The sequence below is a fragment of the Rhinopithecus roxellana genome, chromosome 19 (assembly GCF_007565055.1).
Source record: "Rhinopithecus roxellana isolate Shanxi Qingling chromosome 19, ASM756505v1, whole genome shotgun sequence".
Lineage (NCBI taxonomy): Eukaryota > Metazoa > Chordata > Mammalia > Primates > Cercopithecidae > Rhinopithecus > Rhinopithecus roxellana.
This window is the reverse complement of record NC_044567.1, coordinates 82,317,890-82,335,760: the sequence shown is the minus strand read 5'-3', so window position 1 is coordinate 82,335,760 and position 17,871 is coordinate 82,317,890. Positions and strand designations below refer to the sequence as shown.

The 17,871-nt window shown below is 37.5% G+C and overlaps 1 protein-coding gene across 4 annotated transcripts in view; it reads left to right on the top strand.

The window, feature by feature from the left end:
* Positions 1-17,871, top strand: part of ABCA6 (ATP binding cassette subfamily A member 6) — a 62,067-nt gene that overhangs the window by 28,242 nt on the left and 15,954 nt on the right. For all 4 annotated transcript variants that reach the window (XM_030922566.1, XM_030922567.1, XM_010353120.2 and 1 more), the window contains 10 exons: positions 780-870; positions 2,105-2,244; positions 5,193-5,309; positions 6,790-6,973; positions 7,365-7,531; positions 9,998-10,131; positions 12,034-12,171; positions 14,963-15,070; positions 16,186-16,359; positions 16,627-16,740. In XM_030922566.1, coding sequence (XP_030778426.1) covers positions 780-870; positions 2,105-2,244; positions 5,193-5,309; positions 6,790-6,973; positions 7,365-7,531; positions 9,998-10,131; positions 12,034-12,171; positions 14,963-15,070; positions 16,186-16,359; positions 16,627-16,740 — 1,367 coding nt within the window. The remainder of the gene's footprint in view (positions 1-779; positions 871-2,104; positions 2,245-5,192; positions 5,310-6,789; positions 6,974-7,364; positions 7,532-9,997; positions 10,132-12,033; positions 12,172-14,962; positions 15,071-16,185; positions 16,360-16,626; positions 16,741-17,871) is intronic.

Sequence of the window (17,871 nt, the reverse complement as noted above, 5' to 3'; positions counted from 1 at the left end):
TTGCTAGGTAGTGACAACTAATGAAAAATTCTGATTGCCCGTTTTTTTTTTAGATCAGCTATCAGTTAATTTAAACATTCAAATCTTCTTTTATATATATTCAGTTGAAAAATAGCCACTCATTGTTTAGCATCAGAGTATAGAGTATACCATGTAATTTATGTGGTTTTTTTTTTCAGAAAGTATTGGAAGGTGCAGATAGACTGGTATTCATGAGCTTATTTTATTTTTAATTTAATTTATTTGTATAAATTTAACTGAGTACAAATACAGTTTTTTTACATGGATATATTATGTAGTGGTGAAGTCTGGGCTTTTGGTGTATTCATCACCAAATAATGTACATTGTACCCATTAAATAATTTCTCATTCCCCATCCCCCTCTGACTCTTCCATACTTCCAAGTCATCAGTGTCTATTATTCCATACTGTATGTCCATGTATACCCATTATTTAGCTCCCACTTATAAATGAGAACATGCAGTATTTGACTTTCTGTTTCTCTGTTTCACTTATGATAATAGACTCCAGTTCCATCCATGTTGCTGCAGAAGACATGGTTTCATTCTTTTTTATGGTTGAATAATATCATGAGTTCATTTTAAATGCATCAATTTTAATGTATATTTCAAATGTTAAAATGCACACTAGATCTAGTTATACCCTGTTGAATACTTCTTCTTTGCACTTCTGAGCCTTGGCTCCTCATCTTTCTTTACTAGAGAAAGAAGAAATGAATGACCCCCAATGTCTTTTCTCACTTGATTTCTTTCATTCAGATAGAAAAGTGATCATGTCCAATGGGAGACTGAAGTGTGCAGGTTCTTCTATCTTTTTGAAAAGAAGGTGGGGTCTTGGATATCACCTAAGGTAAAGGCTTTGGGAATAGATTGGACTTATGTGTTTTCAATACTGGTATATGAAAAAGGTGGACAATTATGAAACAGAACTGGCTTCATGCTTCATCTCTACCAGTACTGGATTGATCAGTGTTTCCTAAATACTTTTCCTACTTTCCTTCCTCCTGTGTCTTTACAATGTTAATCGTTGGCAACATTTCAACATGATAAACCAAGCCTGACTTTTCACAGCAGGACTACTTCATGTGCCATTTTTCCAGGTAGCTGTTCTGTGTAGCCTAAACCTCTACCTTCTTCCTACCATCATTTTCCTTAGCTGATCCATATAATTCTGGAATGTGTTTTTATTCTTTCATAGGGCAAAAAGGCAAATAATTTCAGAAGCCAGTATCAACAAGGAGAAATCTAGGGGCAGAGAGTAATGATAACTGTGGCTAACAAAAAAGTGTATATATTAGTCTGTTCTCATGCTGCTAATGACATACCCGAGACTGGGTAATATATAAAGGAAAGAGGTTTAATTGACTCACAGTTCAGCGTGGCTGAGTAGATCTCAGGAAACTTACAATCATGGCAGAAGGGAAAGCAAACACACCCTTCTTCACATGGCGACAGCAAGGAGAAATGCAGAGTGAAGGCAGGGAAAAGCCCCTTATAAAACCATCATATCTCCTGAGAACTCACTATCATGAGAACAGCATGAGGGTCACCACCCCTATGATTCAATTACCTCCCACCGGGTCCCTCCTATGACATGTAGGAATTATGGGAACTACAATTCAAGATGACATTTGGGTGGGGACACAGCCAAACCATATCAGTGTATATCCAGGCTAAAATAATTGTTTAAACTCTATGGCCAAACAAAGCATGCATGTGGGCCAGATTTTCTCTACTAGCTAATGATATGGTCTGGTATAATAATTATTTTCCCTAAGAAGTCTCTTCTTCCTAACATTCTCACCTTCCTACATTTATCTATAACTATACATATAAAACTCTATATTATTTAATTTACATTATATAATTGTATATTTGTAATTGTTCTGAGCTTATACATTTTCTATATATAGATTATAAAATTTTCAAACTGACAGATTACTATCATGTTATAATTTACTCATCTTTTTGTTTCATAAAGCCAAGCAAAGTAGTGCTCTACAGCTAGGTGTTCAATTAAAGCTCTTCTTTTGTGGTAGTGGTGGAGAAAATGCAAATGACTTGTCTTTTCTTTTAAATATTAGTTTACATAGGAATGAAATATGTAATCCAGAACAAATAACGTCCTTCATTACTCATCACATCCCCGATGCTAAATTAAAAACAAAAAACAAAGAAAAGCTTGTATATACTTTGCCATTGGAAAGGACAAACATATTTCCAGGTAACTCAACTATGATTACAATAAATGAAATTTGGGAAAAAATGTTCACTTTATTATTATAGTAATTTTCTTTGTCTAATTAATTTAGACTTTTTCTTAGTTTTGGCCACCTGAGAAGCAGAACTTGAGAGGAAGGATTGAGTGCCATTGATTTATTGGGTAGTTGCTTCCTCGAAGCACCAGCAGATAATGGGGACAGGTGAGAGGGAAGGGAAGGCAGCCAGGGAAGTCTGAATTCTGGAGCAGATTACTGTGGTAGGCAATTGAGGTGCAATGCCCATGGGAGGGAAATAAATGAAATAAATGGGTTCAGCGTTTTGTCACCAGAGGGGTGAGTAAGCTGGGGTTCTTACCCACTGTTCCCCATCCATTGTTGATTAAGGGATGCCTACAAGAGCATTAACTTTCTCATCCATCTGGCTTACTCTGAACATGAGCTTAGAATACTTCCAAGTACAGAAAAAGGACCTCAGGCAGGTGCTTTTAATAAGTAGATTTACTGTGTGCAGGTGAATCCAGAAGAGATGTTGGTGGGGCAGAAAGGTTTCTGCTACAAGTTTCTCTTTGTAAGCTAGCCCCCCATTATTCACAAGGAATAGATAGTTCCAAGATCTCCAGTTCACACCTGAAACCGTGGATAGAACCAAACCTAACTGCCATCGATCCAAAAACATTTCTGTTCATGTCTTCCACCTACACATTGAATGCCTTTTCCATCTTAACTAAGCACTTAACATGCATTGTGGCTGTAACTTTTGCAGTTTGAGGTGCAACCGCAAAAGTAGCATGAATTTCTTTTGCCTTCTTCACAATTTCACAGACAGAAGATTCATTCTTACATTAGATCTTAGCGTCAGCGTAAGATTTTTTTTTTCCTTGTTGAAAACTTTCACCTTTTCACCTACAGGAAGCATTTTATGGCTTTTCTTTGGCATATCCAAATTGCCGGCATCATTACTCTTGCACTTTGGGAGCCTTATTAGGTAAAATAGGGGTGCCTTGTACTGCAATACTGTGACAGTTGCTCTAATATCCCAGAGGGCTACTAAGTGACAGGCGGGTATAGCATGGTTCTGCTGGACAGGGGATGATGCATGTCCTGAGCCTGAGCAAGATGGAGTGGGATGGTGAAGGATTTCATCACACTACTTACAAGGGCACATAACTGAAAACTTATGAATTATTTCTCGAATTTTCCATTTTATGTTTTTAGACAGCAGTTGATGGTAGATAATTGAAACTGTGGAAAATGAAACTGTGGATAAGGCAGGATTTCTCTATTTTAATTGTGCATGTGTTATTTTGCAGAGAAAAACAACTTACGTAGTCTACAAAAGTGTCCAACCCTCGGTTCCCTGCCAACTGGGTAGCAGCACCCATTTAGACTTTGTTTGATAAGCAATCCTAAAGATTACTAGCTCTTTGTGTAATGTTTTCTACATGTTAGGCACTGTTCTAATGGTTTCATATATATTAACTCCTTTAGTTCTCACAACTGTTTTTTCTGTGAGATGGGTGCTATAACTTGCCCTATCTTACAAATGAGGAAAGGTATTTCAGTGTCTTTTGATTTAAATAGCTTCCCTTTGGTTTAAACATTTAGTTTGTTAAAGGTATAACTCCCTATATACCTGCCTTAAATAAGCTCTTTTACATAATTCAGTTTCATTAGGCAAATACGCAGGAATTCCCAGATTTTAGCTTCACGCCCCAATGTGGCAGCTCTCTATGTCCTTGCAGTAGCATAGAAGATGGTGTTCTTCTCAGATCAGTGGACTATCATGTCATTTTGTTCTTGGACTAAGGCCCTGTGAGGTGCAACTGGTCCACTTTCATTTTTGGTCAGAGAAGGAGAATAAGGAATTATATGTTGGTACCACTAGTGGAATATGTTACTTTGCCAGAATTACTTTGTTCATCTCCCGGCCCATGGCAGCCTTTACACAGACCTAAGGCCTCTGCTAGTCGAATGGCATGCTTATATCCTTTTCAGGACATGGGACTCCCAGGTCCCTTGCTGCCATGTGCAGGTCATAGGGAAACACAGTGTATGCTACAGTCTCATCCACCTAGTTCCTCTCAATAATGTCATTGGCCCATCCTCCCACCCAAAGTAGAAAGTAGCATCTAAGAGTCTTCTAGAATCCTGCCATCTCATCCAAGTATCTCCATGAAAGAGTTACCCAATAAATGTGTACTGGGAAAGTATTATATAAAAGGCACTGCTCCAGCAACTAGAAATACCACAGCCTACATCTAACTAGATAGGGAAAAGTAGACACATAAAATATACAAATTTTTCAACAATTGTACACTAAAATAATAAACAAGGCCAGTGAGTTACAGTGATGACTGGTGTCTGGCTGAGGTTTATATAGAGTGGCCACTGAAAGCCACAAGAAGAAATGGTCAAGAGCACTCCAAGTCGAGGGGAAAGGAGGATGTCTGGAGGGCAATGAGTGAGGGAGCAGAATGGCAAATGGAGGTGGGTAAGGTTGTATGGATAGATGGAGACAGGCTCTTTTGGAGCCTCAGAGGTTGTGTTATTGACTTTGATTTTTATTTTAAATGCATTGAGAAACCATTAAAAGACTTATACAGAAAGAAGACCCAGAATATAGGTAGAGATATACATGGGTTTGTAGTGTGGAGGTGAGAAGATAATGGTCTTTCTGATTGTTCAGGTTTCTGCAGAGAAATCTACAGGAAGCTCATAAACTGAGAATGGAAGATGAAATGAGACAGTTTGAGGATGGAGGAAGAGGTCTTCCTTAGTTATTTCAGAGAAGGAGAGGATTTTCATGAAATTTTGCTTTTGACTACTGTGATACTCCAAAGACATAATTTTCTTAACAATATTATGTATCATCTTTTAAATAAGTATTAATTTACTTGGTTTAGTTCTCGATGGGGTTTTTCAAAGTATCTATTCATATTTTTTGCCTTAGATCTTTTCAGTAATCTGGATAAGTGTTCTGACCAGGGAGTGACAGGTTATGACATTTCCATGTCAACTCTAAATGAAATCTTTATGAAACTGGAAGGACAGTCAACTATCGATCAAGGTAAAGCCACTTGTGTAATTCACAGAAAACCGATTCCCAAATGATCATGTATCAATTTAGTGTTTATAATTTCTTATGGGTGATTCACACTAAGAAATGTGATTTCATTCCAAATTTGGCTCTGCTGTTTAAGATGGGCTGTCATTATTTCTTAGCATCATTACTAAGACTGATCACAGATCCCTTCATGGAGTCTACCAAGTTTCCTTTTGAAAACTGTTTCCTATCCTCAGATGTTCCCTGCTTCTTAGGATACCTTCAGGCTGTGAAAGGCTCTTAATTAGGGGAATGAGGTCTGAACATATTTTTTTTTAAGATAAAAATTGCTCTTAGCTTGTTAATATACAAAATTCCACTAAGGTCTTAGTGGGGAGAATTCTCAGCATCCACTTTTGTATATTTTAATGGGTGATAATAATCATTGTCATTATGGAGCTCCTCTTATGCTTAATGTATGGATATACATTGATATATATGCCTTCAACATTATCTTCCTATAATAACCTTTCCAAGAAGTGTCATTGGCACTGGTTTACAAATGAGAAAATCAGACCTGTGAGCAGTTAAGTGATTTTCCCCAATCACAGATGTAAGACTCATGTACAAATCTGGCAGTTCAGAGCTGATGATCTTTCCCCTCTACTACTAAATGATTGATACCTTAGTAGTAGATATTTAGGTGGTAATGATTGGCTATTTTTATGCAGAAGATTTCTTAAAAATCCCTCCAAGTAATGATACTCTTGGGAATTTCTTTGCTTTTCGAATATTGGGCACAATGAGATCACCATTTTTGTGAATTATTCTTTTGGTATGAATTCAGCATATTTTCTCACTGAGCATAGAATATGGGCATCATAACATGCTTCTTATATTGTTTGCACTGTAACCACAAGCAATCCAAAACTTTATTTGATTTAAACTTTTACCTTTTTATCACCATTGGCAATTACAAACTTAACTATAGGAAGAAAATATAGATGGCAGTGGTGAAGTATAAACTTAATAAATATTGAAAAACGTTGTCTAAATAATTCCTTTGAATTGGTTATAAAAATAAAACAAATGTAAAACCTTTTTTTTTTTTTTTTTTTTTTTTTTGAGACAGAATCTTGCTCTGTCTCCTAGGCCAGAGTGCAGTGGTGCAATCTCGGCTTACAGCAACCTCTGCCTCCCAGGTTCAAGCGATTCTCCTACCTCAGCCTCTTGAGGAGCTGGGATTACAGGCGCCCGCCACCAGGCCCGGCTAAGTTTTATATTTTTGGTAGAGACAGGATTTCGCCATGTTGACCAGGCTGGTCTTGAAATCCTGACCTCAGGTGATCTGCCCACCTCAGCCTCCCAGAGTGCTGGGATTACAGGCATAAGCCACCACGCCTGGCCATGTAATACTATTTTTAATATTACTAAGGAAAATCTGTGATGCCTCCAGGATGGCATTAATATTATAATATGTGTGTTTGTGTGTGTGTGTATATAGATTTCGAACAAGTGGAGATGATAAGAGACTCAGAAAGCCTCAATGAAATGGAGCTGGCTCACTCTTCCTTCTCTGAAATGCAGACAGCTGTGAGTGACATGCGCCTCTGGAGAATGCAAATCTTTGCCATGGCGTGGCTCCGTTTCTTAAAGTTAAAACGTCAAGCGAAAGTGTTGTTGACCCTGTGAGTAGCAGAGTACTGTGGTTTTGTTAGATCATGAGTTTCAAAAGAGGTTCAAACTAGAAGATAATTTTGAACACAGTATCTGACATTCCTGCCACGGGGTGGACAAATTCAGCATTTAAGTTTTCTGACAGTGGGAATACTTGAATGTTCACACTCAATTAGGCTTATACATGCAGGTGTGTTTTGTTTTCATGGTTTCATAACCTGGTGTTTATATAGTAATGCCTTCCGGTACTGTGTAGCATGCTAGGGTATTACCTTCAGAATTTTAGTACCAAATCATGATAGGCATAAGGCAGGCTTGGCACTCAACAAATACTTGTGGAATGTCTTACTAAATAAATAAAATTCCTAGAGATTCATATGCTGATGTTTCTTTATTGTTTAGATTATTGGTATTTGGAATCGCAGTGTTCCCTTTGATTGTCGAAAATATAATGTATGCTATGTTAAATGAAAAGATCGATTGGGAATTTAAAACCGAATTGTATTTTCTGTCTCCTGGACAACTTCCCCAGGAACCCCGTACCAGCCTGTTGATCATCAATAACACAGGTGAAAAGAAAAATAAAATTTAAATCCAGACATAAGTTATTTTTATTGTTGAATAGCACAGGAGGAGGGGAAAGTAAATCATAAGAGAAGAAAATGGGTATTTAAACTTCATTTATAGAAAACACCTTATGAGAAGCATATTTACTCTGATTTTGGAGAGGCCAAGGATGATGAGGACAAGAGAAAAAGAACTTGGGTCACTGTATAACCTGGAAGAGTAAAGATGTCTATCTACCTGACTACCCTAAGCTATTACGTGACAAATACATTTCTATATTGGCGCACCCATTCTATTTTGAGATCACTTTGTTACACAGCAGCCTAACCTATACCACAAAGACAATGCACACTGGTCACCATGTGAAGATGGGCTATCTATCCCCCATGCCCCTTCATTAAGTACAAGATACAGGAAGACACCTTATTTTATTATCCCAAACAATGGGTAGTTGGTTTTGTTTTTGTTTTGTTTTGAGACAGAGTCTTGCTCTGTTGCCCAGGCTGGAGTGCAGTGGTGCAATCTTGTTTCAATGCAACCTCCACCTCCCAGGTTCAAGCGATTCTCCTGCCTCAGCCTCCTGAGTAGCTGGGATTACAGGTGTGTGCCATCACGTGTGACTAATTTTTTTTCTTGTAGTTTTAGTAGAAATGGGATTTTGCCATGCTGACCAGGCTTGTCTTGAACTCCTGGCCTCAAGTGATCTGCCCTCCTTGGCTTCCCAAAGTGCTGGGATTATAGATGTGAGCCACTGTACCCAGTCAGTATTTTTTTTTTTTTCTAACCGCTTAATTAACTTTGAAGAAGGAACTTTTATGTTAGTACCTCAGACGTTAAAAAAAAAAAAATTACAGTAAGAGTCTTCCCTTGCCAAGTCCCTCACTCATTTGATTTTCCCATGGATTTGCGATTCAGGCCTGCGGTGTATGGTCTTTAAACAAAAATGGTCTTTTCCTTTCCGTTTCTCATTCTTCTTCTTGTTTTCCATTTGGGTTTTGGAAAGTAAATTTTATTCACCTCACTACCTTAAATGCTAATTGTATGTTTAATTTCTGAGATCTAGAAAGGTTTCTTTACCTATGAGCTCATAAGATAAGTAAATCAGGTCTCTCTTTTCCTCTTTGGTCACTCTTGAGGACAGTGGACTTGTATTAATTTATTTTTTTTTTTGTCTCTGTACTTAGGTATTTTATGGTTTAAGTTGGAAGCTTCTGTGCCATTTTTTTCCTCTTTTCTCAAAATCTGACAATTATTGGTAACATGTTTATTTTTTAATGTGAGAATCCCTGTCTCCCTAGGTGGATGTGGGTCAGTATATGGCACTGCACCTCAAGTGACTGTGGAGGTGGAGTGGGGTGTGTGGCTGCTCAAGGTGTATGGAAAGCTTATTTTCTATGTGCATGTCCCTGTATCACTTGGTGGAGGGATCCTAATTCATCTAAGGTTTGGCCTTATTTTTCCAATCCCAGAGCCCACTATAAACTCCCATTTCAAAGGCAAAATAAATAAATAAATAAATAAAGTCCTTCTTATCCTCTTATTCATTCCATCTTGCCCGAATTATTGTCTGCAGTTACATCAGGTTTGCCCAGCTGTGCTCCTCAGATAATGTCTCTTAGTAAGTAAATATGGGACTCTTACCCTGAGGACAACTGCGGCTACTGTGTGTTCTGTGCCAAATGTGGGGAGGGGCCTGACAGGTCATCTTTTTTCAGGTATAGTTCACGACCCTGACTATAGCTTCAGAGCCCACCTTACCCTCTTGCATTCATCCACTCTGAGTTCAGGTATCCTGGAAACTGGTTTTACCTTCAGTTGTTTGCTCTGGTGTGCTCTAGGCTGTGAATTTTTCTCAGCTCATATTTCTCGGTCAGACGTTCTCATCTGCTTTCTTCTTTAGGGTCATATCCAAAACCCTGATCTGATGATGACATCCTCTTTCACTTCCTAAGAAAGATTATATTTATACAATACACATGTATGTAATATGTATGTAAATGTTTAAAATAAAGTAAAACATATGTATGTGTTATACAGACACATATATATTTACCTGTCCATTCTTTGGAAGAAGAACAAGGAAGAGAGAAGAGTGTTATCACTGGCTGTTTTAGGCTGGACAGTCTGAAGTACTCCTCATGAAATTATTGTATCTCCACAGATTATTCAATTCAAATGTTGTTGTTGTTGTTGTTTACCAAAAGTCATACAATAGAATTAGCTTATTTTTATGATTACATGTTAATTTGCATTAAACAGATTTATAAAGCGAATTCATTATGGTATAAAATTTGCTAAATAGAAGATGGTAGAGTGTGGGTCAATATTATTATTGTGATACCCAAAGAAAGATATTTGTACATAGTATTCCATAAATATTAACTTTAATCATGTGTATGATTTATTTTAAAAGTTTGATATGTGTTTTCTTACTTTTCTATGGCCTTCTCTTATTAACTTCATATTAGAATCAAATATTGAAGATTTTATAAAATCACTGAAGCATCAACATATACTTTTGGAAGTAGATGACTTTGACAACAGAAATGGTACTGATGGCCTCTCATACAATGGCGCTATCATAGTGTCCGGTAAACAAGAGGTATGTTTGTCTTTTTGCTTTTATGAAAATAAGCAAAAAGTACTACATGTTAGTTGTTTTAAAACTGCAGAAAATTAGTGCCAGTATACAGCAACTTGACTCAGAAAAACATTCTGGGTTGTTATTTAATAAACTGTGAAGTTTTCCCAAGTTTTTGTAAAACATTTTCTATCTTAGCTCTGTTTCGAATTAGATAATTTTTACATTTGAAAGGATCTAAATTAAATTGTATTGTTTAAACTCAATAAAAATATTATAGCTTATAATTATCAATCAATATAATTATGGATCTAAGGAATTTTATTCAGTAGCTAACTACCTGAATGTTTGTTTTTATATATTGAGAAAATACATTAGATACTATAATATCTACATGAAATCCCTGAGAAAAAATTATTCTCGATCTGCTACCTTAGCATATGTCAATTTGGGTAAAAGAGTCAAGCCATAGAGATTCATCAGAGAACAAGACTATTGAAAATACTTTTTTTGAGACAGTCTTGCTCTGTTACCCAGGCTGGAGCGCAGTGCCACGATCTCGACTCACTACACCTCTGCCTCCCAGGTTCAAGTGACTCTCCTGCCTCAGCCTCCAGAGTAGCTGGGATTACGGGCAGGCACCACCATGCCCAGCTAGTTTTTGTATATTTGTTAGAGAGGGGGTTTCATCATGTTGGCCAGGCTGGTCTTAAACTCCTGACCTCGGGTGATCCTCCTGCCTTGGCCTCCCAAAATGCTGGGATTACAGGCCTAAGTCACTGTGCTCAGCTTCAAAATACATCTTAATCTTAAGAACTCTTCAGTCTTATTTGCATTCTAATAAAAGCAAGGGGCCTAATTAAGTGAAGCTACCTCTTTATTTCTTGCTACAAAGTAAAGTTTTTAAAAAGAGAAGCCTTTGAAGATGTATTACTGAATTCAGTTCTGTGTAAACTAAATATGCTATAAAAAATGTAATCCCTTTGTGCCAGTTTAGGGAAATTACTTTGTTAGTTACTATGTTACCTACCTCACATATTTACTATATGAACTAGTGGTAAGATTTAAACAATAAACCTCCTAATAGACGCATGAACATTTTCCTAAACATGAAGTACATAAACATAAAGATTGCTTTAGGAAGTGGGGAAATGCTTCTTTGGCAGGGTAAGCATGAATATTTAATGAACTTCATGCTTATCTCCTGTCCAGAAGGCCAGCATTCCTTTGCTACTGCTGCCTTTTTTTTTTTTTTTTTTTTTGACACAGAGTCTCACTCTGTCGCCCAGACTGGAGTGCAGTGGTGTGATCTCGGCTCACTACAACCTTCACCTTCTGAGTTTAAGTGATTCTTCTGCCTCAGCCTCCCGAGTAGCTGGGATTACTGACATGTGCCACCACACCTGGCTAATTTTTGTATTTTGTAGTAAAGATGGAGTTTTGCTATGTTGGCCAGGCTGGTCTCAAACTCTTGACCTCAAGTGATCTGCCCGCCTTGGCCTCCCAAAGTGCTAAGATTACAGGTATGAGCCACCGTGCCCGATCTTCCTTTGCTTCTTCATCATAAACTGACAGCATCTCCTTGTCAGGGAGACTTTTAAACTCCACTAACTGAAATTTCCCCATCAGCAAATTGAAGACAAAATTATCTGAAATTAGTAATACTAATAAAAATTCATATTGATTGTATGCTGACTCTGTGCTAGCGCTTAATGTACATGAATAGAGTGTCATTTAAGCCCTGTAACAATCCATTTAGTATCTCCTTTTCATAGATGAGGAAGGTAAAGCTCAGAAAGTTTAGTTAACTTGAAGATGAACACACAGCAAGCATGTGGCACCGTTAGGATCTTTTATACATAAACCTTGCCTTTGTTCTTTAAGAATTTAGTATTAACATTATTTATTTGTTTCTGTTTTAAGGATTATAGATTCTCAGTTGTGTGTAATACCAAGAGATTGCACTGTTTTCCGATTCTTATGAATATTATCAGCAATGGGCTACTTCGAATGTTTAATCACACACAACATATTCAAATTGAGTCAAGCCCATTTCCTCTTGTAAGTATTGGATTTACTGAGTCTAAACAATTAAGAATTGGACAAATAGCCTATGTTTTCTCTCTTTAGCTTTTAAATATCCATAAGTGATTGTTAAGCCTGAAAATTATTATTTTGTCCTAATATTTTAAATGAGTTATAGCAAACAAAACAGGATTTCTTTTTCTTGCCAAGTTATCAGATAATTATCATGAGGGAATACTTTTCAATATTTTGACAGTCTTTTAGGGAATGTTTTGAAAAGTTGTACATACTTGATTGTGGAAGTGTATGAGAGAGAGAAACAGAAGAAAGAAAACACCGACTTGGAAATCAGGAGCACTTACAACCCTGGTTACTTATAAATCTATTATAATTAGTTAGTGGACCCTCCATTGACTAAATGTATAGTAGACAGACTAATATGAAGGGGAATCTGCCAGTTCTGAGGCTATCTGTTGATTTAGTTCTTCACCTACTCATAGTTGCTCTATGTTGCGAGGGAGTCTAATACACACAGGCTGCATTGGATTCTGTGTCAGTTGGCTGTAGTCTGGCTTCAGACAGTTTAGACACCAGAAAGCAGTGGTGGGAGACAGAAAAGCAGAGGACCCCCTATGCTGGGATCCAGTCACACCACCTCCTTCTGTTGTTCCTGCAGCCCAGGAGCAACAATGGCTTGCTTCTCACTTCACCATCCTTGTAGGATGCTCATCACCCACCTAATCATGTCATTAAGGAATTGCACTCTAAGTACTTAACGTAGTCACGGTTTTCTGGTTAGACCCTGCCTGATACCAACAGGGGTCTCTCAAAGCTAACTCTGTTTCACACCAGAAGTTTAAAATATCAAGAAGGAGGATTAGAAATGGAGCCATCCAAAGCGAAGTCCATTGTGTGACAAAAGTGTGAAGTTCAGTTTTGGCTTCACTGAATCAGTGAATCAGTGGTGCTGGGAGAATATGCAAGCGCAGATTTTCTGCAAGCCATGGGGACAATGGGGATGAAATATACAGTACTTGAGATGTTCGTGACAGACATATACCTCCGTGAGTTGAGTATGAACAACTGATCACGTAAACGGGTCTGCTGCACAGGGTGACTTGAGGGAAGGGGTGTCTGAAGGGAATTCTCCAGAAAGTGGAACCAGAGGAGTAGCAGAAAGAGACAGTGATTACCTCTCCCCTTTGGAAGGATAGCAGCATAAGCCTGTCTCATTGCAGAATTATTTTGAGACAGGCTTATGCTGCTATCCTTCCAAAGAATACATCCACTCAGCTACTGAGGTTTCCGTCTCTGGGTTTGCTCAGAAAGATGTGCTGCTCAGGCCTGAATTATGTGTTCATCAGAGGTCCTAACTTCTGAATTATTAGCTTCCTAATGCCATTGTGTTTGCTCAGGATCGAAATGGACTGAAGTCCATAGCCACTCTATTAGGAACCTGTTCCCCACTCCCACTTCCCCATGGCACACACCTTTCCTCCCTCATTCCTATGATGAAAAATGGAATTTGCAGACATAGCCCTCAAAACCTTAAATAAAGTTAAAGAATTACAGAATTATTCTGAGACAGGCTTATGCGTCTATCCTCTAATTATATCCATGAGGTGGTCCTAGATGCTGCTTGAGTGTCCACTTGGCCTAGCCTCGAGTGGATGCTGATTTGGGGGCAGTGATTTAAAGTTCCTTTCCCTGAAGTTAAGACAAGCAGCAACAAGTTTTCTTCTTAGTTCTGTGCTTCAGAACACATCCACCCAGCTACTGAGGTTTCCATCTCTGTGTTTGCTCAGAAAGACATGCCACTCAGGCCTGAATTATGTGTTCATCAAAGATCCTAACTTCTAAATTATTATGTTTGTGTTGTGGTAATAATGCATGATATAAAATTGACCATTTCAGCTGTTTGCAAGTGTACAGTTGAGTAGTATTAAGTCTACTCACAGTGTTGTGAAATGCATCTCCAGAACTTTTCCGTCTTGCAGAATTGAAACTCAACGCCCATTAAACCTTTCCCCCTCCCCCTATCCCCTAGAAACCACCATCCTACTTGGTTTCTATGAATATTACTAGTTTACATACCTTATATAAGTGGAAGATTTGTCTTTTGGTAACTGGTTTATTTCACTTAGCATGTTTTCCAGTTTCGTCTACGTTGTAGCATGTGACAGGATTTCCTTCCTTTTGTTTTTTTTTGTTTTTTTTTTTTTTTTTTTTTTTGAGAAGGAGTTTTGCTCTTGTTGCCCAGGATGGAATGCAATGGGGCGATCTCTGCTCACTGCAACCTCCGCCCCCCGGATTCAAGCGATTCTCCTACTTCAGCCTCCCAAGTAGCTGGGATTGCAGGCATGCACCACGCCTGGCCGAATTTGTATTTTTAGTAGAGACGGGTTTCACCGTGTTGATCAGGCTGGTGCGGACTCCTGACCTCAGGTGATCCTTGTTAAGGTTGAATAGTATTCCATTGTTTGTATATACATACACATTTTGTTCATCCATTAATTTGGACTTTTGGGTTACTTCCCCCTGTGAGTATTGTTGGTGTGAATATGAATGTGTGGGTGAATCTTCGAGATCTTGCTTTCAATTCTTTTGGAAATATCCCCAGAAATAGGTCCTAAATGACTTTTTGACTTCTCTTTGTTCTTTGAGTTGAAGATCAGAGTCATTTTCCTTCCCACCTCTGCATCGATGGTGATGAGCTACACGTTTACTTTGATTTTTCAACATTTCAAAAAAGTGCATTTTTGTGGCTATAATTATTTGTTTCATTTAACAAATATTCACTAGTTTAAGCTACGCTTTATATTTTCAGAGCCACATGGGACTCTGGACTGGGCTGCCGGATGGTTCATTTTTCTTATTTTTGGTTCTATGTAGCATTTCTCCTTACATCACCATGGGCAGCATCAGTGATTACAAGGTAAGAAAAAGCGGGGAAAAGAAGAAATTTCAGGAATTTCAATATCTGTATTTTGAATGCTATGTGTTCAAAATGTTTTCTTCTGAGAAAAACGTTTGAATGTATGTTTAATTTAGATATTGTAGCTAAACCTTATTCTTAACAAGTCAGATAATTTACTTATAAAAACTCAAAATGCTTTTTTATTCCAATGTCATCTGAAAAGTACAATGATTTTTCAGAGACTCCAATTAGTCTACACTTTCAAAGGGAAATATTATAAATCTTTTGACCACATTATTTCCCAACCACAAGAAGGAAATCATTGATGTTGAAATTGAAGGCTAAATTTAAGACTTGAATTCCTTTTCCACTCTGGAAATTGCAATTTTATGTTATATTTGTATTCAATTATGCCCATTATTCAGACAAAACAGTTACATATATCAGTGTTCACCATCCTGACCTAGAAACTCTCCAAGATGTTTAGGCAAAGGTAAATGTATTATGTCCTCCAGGTCACAAAATAATACATCTTTTTTTGAGACAGAGTCTCACTCTGTTGCCCAGGCTGGAGTGCAGTGGCACAATCTTGGTTCACTGCAACCTCGGCCTCCTGGGTTCAAGCAGCTCTCCTGCCTCAGCCTCCTGAGTAGACGGGATTACAGGCTTGCACCAACACACCCAACTAATTTTTGTATTTTTAGTAGAAATGGGCTTTCACCATGTTAGCCAGAATGGCCTCAATCTCCGGACCTTGTGATCTACCCACCTCAGACTCCCAAAGTGCTGGGATTACAGGCTTGAGCCACCATGCTGGCCAATACTTCTTTTTATAGAGTTTAATGCCTTGAACATTATGAGGTTACTTTTCTATTCATCATGCAGGAGCTAAAGTAGTGTTGCAAGTCAAGCCTATCACAATGTACTTTTTTTTTTTTAAATAGACAACTTGTAAACCATGGAACTGGCTCTATAAGCCTCAGGTTACTAAGCAGTATATGCATAATTTTTTTTTAATATTAGAAGATTAGATTATATTTATCTTAAAATTTCTTCCAATGTGTTTGTGTTTATTTTAGATTTACATTTTAATTGAATCTATATACATTTCTTTCTTTTTCTTTTTTAATCAGAAAAATGCTAAGTCCCAGCTATGGATTTCGGGCCTCTACACTTCTGCTTACTGGTGTGGGCAGGCACTAGTGGACGTCAGCTTCTTCATTTTAATTCTCCTTTCAATGTATTTAATTCTCTACATAGAAAACATGCAGTACCTTCTTATTACAAGCCAAATTGTGTTTGCTTTGGTAAGTAACACAGTACATAAACCAAATTTCATAAAGTAATTAATAATAAATTTTAACACTGTTATTTTATGTAGTTAAGATGTTTTAATTCATATTTTCTAATAAACCAAAACATAAAACATGGAAAGTTTTATGTATGATATAAATGTGTTTTAGATTATTTGTATGATAAAATATATGATAAAATGTGTTTTAGAATTTGTAATCTAATTTTTTCCACAGTAATATTTTATTTTTTGACTGTGTTATTATTTGTATTATCCTCAGGTTATAGTTACTCCCGGTTATGCAGCTTCTCTTGTCTTCTTGATATATATGATATCATTTATTTTTCGCAAAAGGAGAAAAAACAGTGCCCTTTGGTCATTTTACTTCTTTTTTGTAAGTACATATACATACATACAAATAGAGAAATAGAGTTATTTTTTAAACTTCCAATGTAATCTTAAATACAGATGTCTGCCTTAAGCAGTAGAGAAAATTAATAATACTTTAAAATTACAGCATAGAAAAGAGAGGGAAGTGCAACACTGTTACTGAGTCAATAATATTTCTAAAGAAATCAGGTGCTATCCATTGAACAGAAGTTATGGAGAATCTTACAGAAGACCTGACGTCTAAAACATCCTGTTGAGTTTATGTCTCCTTCAGAATACAGGGCTTCCTGCCAACACTAGAAAATTGGCTTCCTGACAGTTGACAGTACAACCCATCTCTATAGTCTTCAAGAAGGCCTCTCTTAACCTTAGCTGCTGATAGTTTCAGATACCAAAGATGTTTTATACTTATGCCAGGTTACTTATTAGTATAAAAGTAAACAGCTTATCCAAGATCATGGAAAACGTTGCTGGAAATGTTTGCTGAAACTCTAGAGACACCAGAGTGCCTTGGGTCCTACACTTCAGGCCTCCATTAACTGATATCCTCAACTAGTGATTGAATGTCTGTCTGGAAAACAGCTCTCAACTCTTGGAATGGGAATCTTGAACCCATGAGAAGAACCCAACCAAAGATCATCTGTAAGAAATGATATATTTAATATTAGATTGGTGCAAAAGCAATTGTTTTTTTTTGCTATTTAAAGTAATGTCAAAACTGCAATTGCTTTTGCACTAACCTATATCACCCACTGACTTCTACAAGAAATTAGTCTGGGACTCTTTTGGCCAGCAGGTAGCTATTGTTCCTACTCAGTGGACAGCACTTGGGTTTGACTTCTCTGGGTTGTATTTCTTTGTATTCAGCAAATAGTGTCTATAAGTATATCTCTCACCACCATCAGCACAATCCAGTGGAAGTACAGAAGCTACAGAAAGAACATTAGGGTTACCTTACTCAGAAAAACTGGCTTTCAGGCAGCCATGAGGATTTGGTGCACCAAAGGTCTTTCCATTTATCCTTTCCATGGAAACTATTTTTTGGTCAGCCAACAGACTTACTGCCATGTCCAGGGTAATTCCAGGTGCTAGATTAGACGTCTGTAGAAGAGAGTCTTACTGACACTCAGTTGGT